General features: G+C 41.5%; 1 protein-coding gene across 3 annotated transcripts in view; it reads left to right on the plus strand.

The window, feature by feature from the left end:
- LOC122253268 (organic cation transporter protein) overlaps nt 1-6,085 on the plus strand; it is a 17,251-nt gene extending 11,166 nt beyond the window's left edge. For all 3 annotated transcript variants that reach the window (XM_086531990.1, XM_086531991.1, XM_086531989.1), the window contains 4 exons: nt 715-929; nt 3,747-3,928; nt 4,703-4,875; nt 5,814-6,085. In XM_086531990.1, the coding sequence (XP_086388116.1) occupies nt 715-929; nt 3,747-3,928; nt 4,703-4,875; nt 5,814-5,895 (652 nt within the window). In that variant the 3' untranslated portion in view covers nt 5,896-6,085. The remainder of the gene's footprint in view (nt 1-714; nt 930-3,746; nt 3,929-4,702; nt 4,876-5,813) is intronic.
- Nucleotides 6,086-7,269: the final 1,184 nt, after the last annotated feature.

A 7,269-nucleotide genomic window follows, 5' to 3' on the forward strand; every position in this document is an offset into this window, starting at 1 on the left:
CTCACTCTTTCTCTCTCTCTCAATCTCTCTCTCTCTCTCTCTCACTCTTTCTCTCTCTCTCTCAATCTCTCTCTCTCTCTTTCTCTCTCTCTCTCTCTCTCTCTCTTTCTTCCTCTTGTTCATCCTTAGTTGCGTGTTAGACTTTTATCGAGAGAGAGTGAGAGAGAGAGAGAGAGAGAGAGAGAGAGAGAGAGAGAGAGAGAGAGAGAGAGAGAGAGAGAGAGAGAGAGAGAGAGAGAGGCAGAGACAGAGAGAAAAAGACAGAGAGAAAGAGAGAAAAAGACAGAGAGAAAGAGAGAAAGAGAAAGAGAGAAAGAGAAAGAGAGAAAGAGAAAGAGAGAAAAAGAAAGAGAGAAAGAGAAAGAGAGAGAGAGAGAGAGAGAGAGAGAGAGAGAGAGAGAGAGAGAGAGAGAGAGAGAGAGAGAGAGAGAGAAAGAGAGAGAGAAAGAGAGAGAGAGGAGAGAGAGAGAGAGAGAGAGAGAGAGAGAGAGAGAGAGAGAGAGAGAGAGAGAGAGAGAGAGAGAGAGAGAGAGAGAGAGAGAAAGAAAGAAAGAAAGAAAGAGAGAGAGAGAGAAAGAGAGAGAAAGAGAGATACAGACAAACAGCAGACCGAGAGACAAATCGACAGACAGCAGACCGAGAGACACAGAGAACCAAACAGACAGACCGAGACCGAGCGAGATAACACACATCCCCCCCGCACTGCACCGTCAGGATCACCATGACCGTGGCCTACGACGGCTTCATGCGGAACACGGCCAACATCGGCTACGACGTGTTCTTCAGTTTCACCATCGCCGGCCTCCTGGAGTTTCCCGCCGACTTGCTCATGATGGTCACGACGGAGTGGCTGGGGCGCCGACACACCACCGTCTGGTCGCTCGTGCTCTGCGGTCTGTCGGCTCTCTCCATCGCGGCCATTCCTGAAGGTGACTGAAGTAGTGTTTGAAGTAGTGAAGTAGATTTGTTTCCTCGTGTGTATAATGGGCTGGTGTGGTCTTAGCACCCTGTGTAGTAGATTTTCCTCCTGTTATATTTAGAGTGTGTTGTAGTTATTACGACTGATATGTTTTCTACGGAAGGATAAGTTCTCGCTAGGTTAAATTAGGTCATAGGCTGATCTCAAACGCCCACGTTCTCATAGTAGCACCAATCTCTAGCTAATTCAAACACGTTCTGATAGTAGCACCAATCTCTAGCTAATCCAAATACATTCTCATAGTAACACCAATCTCTAGCTAATCCAAACACGTTCTGATAGTAGCACCAATCTCTAGCTAATCCAAATACATTCTCATAGTAACACCAATCTCTAGCTAATCCAAACACGTTCTGATAGTAGCACCAATCTCTAGCTAATTCAAACACGTTCTGATAGTAGCACCAATCTCTAGCTAATCCAAACACGTTCTGATAGTAGCACCAATCTCTAGCTAATCCAATTACGTTCTGATAGTAGCACCAATCTCAAGCTAATCCAAATACGTTCTCATAGTAGCACCAATCTCAAGCTAATCCAAACACGTTCTGATAGTAGCACCAATCTCAAGCTAATCCAAACACGTTCTCATAGTAGCACCAATCTCTAGCTAATCCAAACACGTTCTGATAGTAGCACCAATCTCAAGCTAATCCAAACACGTTCTGATAGTAGCACCAATCTCAAGCTAATCCAAACACGTTCTGATAGTAGCACCAATCTCAAGCTAATCCAAACACGTTCTGATAGTAGCACCAATCTCTAGCTAATCCAAACACGTTCTGATAGTAGCACCAATCTCAAGCTAATCCAAATACGTTCTCATAGTAACACCAATCTCTAGCTAATCCAAACACGTTCTGATAGTAGCACCAATCTCTAGCTAATCCAAATACGTTCTGATAGTAGCACCAATCTCAAGCTAATCCAAACACGTTCTGATAGTAGCACCAATCTCAAGCTAATCCAAACACGTTCTCATAGTAGCACCAATCTCAAGCTAATCCAAACACGTTCTGATAGTAGCACCAATCTCAAGCTAATCCAAACACGTTCTGATAGTAGCACCAATCTCAAGCTAATCCAAACACGTTCTCATATTAGCACCAATCTCAAGCTAATCCAAACACGTTCTCATAGTAGCACCAATCTCAAGCTAATCCAAACACGTTCTCATAGTAGCACCAATCTCAAGCTAATCCAAACACGTTCTGATAGTAGCACCAATCTCAAGCTAATCCAAACACGTTCTGATAGTAGCACCAATCTCAAGCTAATCCAAACATGTTCTGATAGTAGCACTAATCTCAAGCTAATCCAAACACGTTCTCACAGTAGCACCAATCTCAAGCTAATCCAAATACGTTCTCATAGTAGCACCAATCTCAAGCTAATCCAAACACGTTCTGATAGTAGCACCAATCTCTAGCTAATCCAAACACGTTCTGATAGTAGCACCAATCTCTAGCTAATCCAAACACGTTCTCATATTAGCACCAATCTCAAGCTAATCCAAACACGTTCTCATAGTAACACCAACTTGCTAATTCCAAACACGTAGCACCATCGCAAGCTAATCCAACAGTTTCATAGTAGCACCAATTTAGCGAATCCAAAACGTTTCTGATAGTAGACAATCTAGTAAACCAATACGTTCTATACTAACCCAATCTCTAGCTAATCCAACACACGTTCTGATAGTAGCACCATCTCAAGCTAATACAATAACGTTTATAGTAGCACCAATCACAAGCTTATCCAAAACGTTTATAGTGCACATTCCTTAGCTATCCAACAGTTCTGATAGTTGCAACCAATCTTAGCTAATCAAACACGTTTCCATATTAGACAATCTCAGCTAATCAACCGTTTATTAGTAAACCAATCTCAAGCTAATCCAAACACGTTATATTGTAGCACCAATCTCTAGCTAATCCAAAACACGGTCTGATAGTAGCACCAATCTCTAGCTAATCCAGACACGTTCTCATATTAGCAACCAATCTCTAGCTATACAAACACGTTCTCATAAGTAAACACCATATACAGATAATCCAAACACGTTCTGATAGTAGCACCAATCTCTAGCTAATCCAAATACATTCTCATAGTAACACCAATCTCTAGCTAATCCAAACACGTTCTGATAGTAGCACCAATCTCTAGCTAATCCAATTACGTTCTCATAGTAGCACCAATCTCAAGCTAATCCAAACACGTTCTCATAGTAGCACCAATCTCTAGCTAATCCAAATACGTTCTCATACTAACACCAATCTCTAGCTAATCCAAACACGTTCTGATAGTAGCACCAATCTCTAGCTAATCCAATTACGTTCTCATAGTAGCACCAATCTCAAGCTAATCCAAACACGTTCTGATAGTAGCACCAATCTCTAGCTAATCCAATTACGTTCTCATAGTAGCACCAATCTCAAGCTAATCCAAACATGCTCTGATAGTAGCACCAATCTCAAGCTAATCCAAATACGTTCTCATAGTAACACCAATCTCTAGCTAATCCAAACACGTTCTGATAGTAACACCAATCTCAAGCTAATCCAAATACGTTCTGATAGTAGCACCAATCTCAAGCTAATCCAAATACGTTCTGATAGTAGCACTAATCTCAAGCTAATCCAAATATGTTCTCATAACAGCACTAACATCAAGCACCTCTAAAAAACGTTCTCATAATAGCACCAATCTCAACCTAATCCAAACACGTTCTCATAATAACATTACCTAATCACTGTGTCATTTCCAGCCAACACTCTCGCCGTCATGGTCATGGCCTTCGTGGGGCGGTTCCTCATCACGGTGACGATGAACGTGGGGCACCAGTACCCGGTGGAGGTGCTGCCCACGGTGGCCCGGGGGCAGGGAATGGGCACCATGCAGACCCTCGGTTTCGCCTCGGCCTTTGCCTCCCCATACATCGTTTATTCGGTTTGTGTTTAGATTCAGCGTCTGTGGTTCGTGTCTCTGAGTTTAGGTTAACCCAATGGCGATGGATGACACCTGTGATGTCATGACAACGGAGGCGGCTCTCGGCTCTGCGCACTTTATACGCGTGGAGGTTCATGTCTCTGATGGCACGAATTCTCAAACTGCATCCGTCCAAACCACATGTTTTATGATCTTTTGAAAACAATTATCTATTTGTCCAGATTCAAAGACAAAGGGGAATAGACATCATATCTCTCATTTGAGCAACCTTGATATTAATCATGTAGCGGTTAGTGCACTCCAATTATTGGCCGGCGCCATTGGGATAGAATAGATAGACCGACAGATATATATATATACATATATATATATATATATATATATATATATATATATATATATATATATATATGTATATATATATATATATATATATATATATCTATATATATATATATATACACACACACATACAAATATATATATATATATATAGAGAGAGAGAGAGAGAGAGAGAGAGAGAGAGAGTGAGAGAGAGAGAGAGAGAGAGAGATAGATAGATAGACAGACAAATAGATAGACATAGATAGACAGATAGATAGACATATAGATAGATAGATAGATGAATAGATAACTAAATAACTAAATAAATAGATAAATAAATGTATATACATATACTATTCCCTTTCTCCTTCTACAACCACACCTTCATGACCTGTCGCACTGTCCGTGTGTAATTCAACACCTGCTGGTCCCTATTTCCTTCCCTAACAGTCGAAGTACAGCCACTCTCTGCCGTACATAATCATGGGCGTCATCACAGTGGCCGGGGGACTCGTTTGTCTCCTTCTTCCTGAAACCCTCAACGAAAACCTCCCGGACACGCTCGAGGACGGCGAAACCTTCTTCAGTGGCCAGCGCCTGTGCTACAACCCGTGTGCCGCGAGGTAAGCTGTGGCGTCACTCGTGGGGGGAATAATGTGTGAGATTCTGTTCTGTCTATTTGTCTGTCTATCTGTCTGTCTGTCTGTCTATCGATCTATCTGTCTGTCTATCTATCAGTCTATCTATCTATCTGTTTATCTGTCTATCTATCTATATGTCTGTCTGTCTATCTATTCTCTCTCTCTCTCCCCCCCATTCGTGTTCAATCTTCCCCTTCCTCGCGATTCCTTCTCTTCTCTCGTTTTTGCCTATCTTTCTAGTTTCACACCTATGTCTATTCAAGCACTCCGCCACGCCGCGGCGGGGTAGTGAATGAAACCATTTCTGCACTCGCTCCGGGCTTCGTAGCACAACACACCTACCCCTATAATCGTCCATCTTCCCATCCTCTTAGCATACTCTTTTCCTCCGCCTCGATATTCTTCAGTTATCTCGTCGCTCGTAATTCTTGTCATCTCTTCTCCTCTCTATTCGTTCTCCTTCTTTTTTCCTTCTCATCCCCTTTTCTTATTCTCCCCCAAACTCTTTTCTCACTCAACCTCTCCTCGTTCTCTCTCACCTCGTCTCTTTCTCATTCCATTTTTCCTGCGACTCTCTACTCCACCCCCTTCTCCCACTCGATCTCCTGTTTCTCGACTCTCTCTCTCTCTGTGTACTTATATATATATTATATAATATATATATATATATATATATATATATATATATATATAAAAGTCACCAAAAGATATAATATATAATCTATTATCTATCTATTCTATTTTTTTTTTCTATCTATCTATATATATATATATATATATATATATATATATATATATATATATATATATATATGTGTGTGTCTGTGTGTGTGTGTGTGTGTGTGTGTATACATACATGTATATATATACATACATATACATAGATACATAAACACACACGTACACGTCCCTTTTGCCAGGCCCAAGAAAGAGAAAGCAGCGCTTGAGGATGAGGAGAGGAAGGGCGTGGACAATCCCGCCTTCGAGACGACGCGACTCTAACCATCCGCCATGAAAAATTCTGCAGACTCTTCGTCTCAATTCCTCAACGATTATTCCTTATCCTATGACATAATATCGAAAAATTTGTACTATACTTCACTACCGTATTTCATTTGTTTCTCGTATGGCCTATGTCACTCAACTATAATGTCATACATGGTTCAGTTTCAAATAAACACTTTTAAACTGATTAGTTGTTTTGTTTTGGGGTACCGCCTCCATAGCTAATCTAATTATATGAGACACGATTCTAGATTGAGCTAAGCATAAAAATGAGGATTCAGTGTAGCAACTTTGAGCTTAAAGAGCTCAAGGAATACCTATTGAGCGCTGAGTCGATATGAATGCATCTGAAACCAAGCTGTATGAATTGCACCCGCATATTTTGACAACCTTTTAAATACTTGCCGACATGACAAACTGTGGCACCCTGGAGCCAGCAACACTAAGGAAGAGCCAAATTTCATCTCACTCATGCTCATAGGGCCAATAAATTTCATTGCCTAAGCCTAGAGTCACATTATTTTTTTGACTCGCCGGCTGTATGGGTCCCCAGAAGCCTGGAAATTGGTCTCAGGAATGCTTAGAGGCTACACCAGCGGGAGTATTTAATTCTGGTAGATTCGAAAATAACAGAAATTTTGCTCTGTGACATATCGAATCTAAATGTGAATTGATAGCAATAATTTGAAATAAAGCTTATGTATAGAGTGTCTATACTTGAATCCTTTTATGAACAGCATTGCCATCTATATACTTTCTGTATTGAAGAATATCACCAGGCCTTTACTACAGAAAATGCGTAATGCATTACAGGGCTCTTTTCATGCTTGGTTGCAATAGCTGTCAGACTTATCCACATCGCCGACTAAACAACTACTCTTGTTTAATCAAACCCACAGCCCGCCTGCCTTGGCATTCCCTGCAGTGTCGAGATAAAAAACTAGCGCTTCTGGTGTCTCATTTTGTAGCTAATCGCGTCCCCTCCATTCTCTCTCCTTTAAGCGGCACTGGTCGTAGCACCTACGTATATTCTCTCTCTATCCTCTTCCTCATTTTCTTTGTCTCTCTCTTTTCTTTCTTCTTTTTCTCTCGCTCTCCTCTCGTTTTTTCTCCTCCTCCATCTCCATTCCATCCCTCCTTCCATCACCCCCCCTCTCTCCTCTCCTCTCCACTCTCTCTCTCTCCTCTCTCTCTCATCATTTTTCACTTCTTTTTTTTTTCCCCTTCTCAGACCCCATGTCCCTCTCCAGTTCCATCCCGTCCTTTTCCTACTCCCGTTCGTCTCTTCCTCTCAGGTCTCCTCTCTCCGCTCATCTACTCTCTCTTTCCTCACTACTCTCTTGCTTTCTCCTTCTCTCTCCATTTTCATCC

This window comes from Penaeus japonicus, unplaced genomic scaffold, assembly GCF_977035675.1.
Source record: "Penaeus japonicus unplaced genomic scaffold, GWHDUDI00000001_assembly GWHDUDI00000037, whole genome shotgun sequence".
Taxonomy (NCBI): Eukaryota; Metazoa; Arthropoda; class Malacostraca; order Decapoda; family Penaeidae; genus Penaeus; species Penaeus japonicus.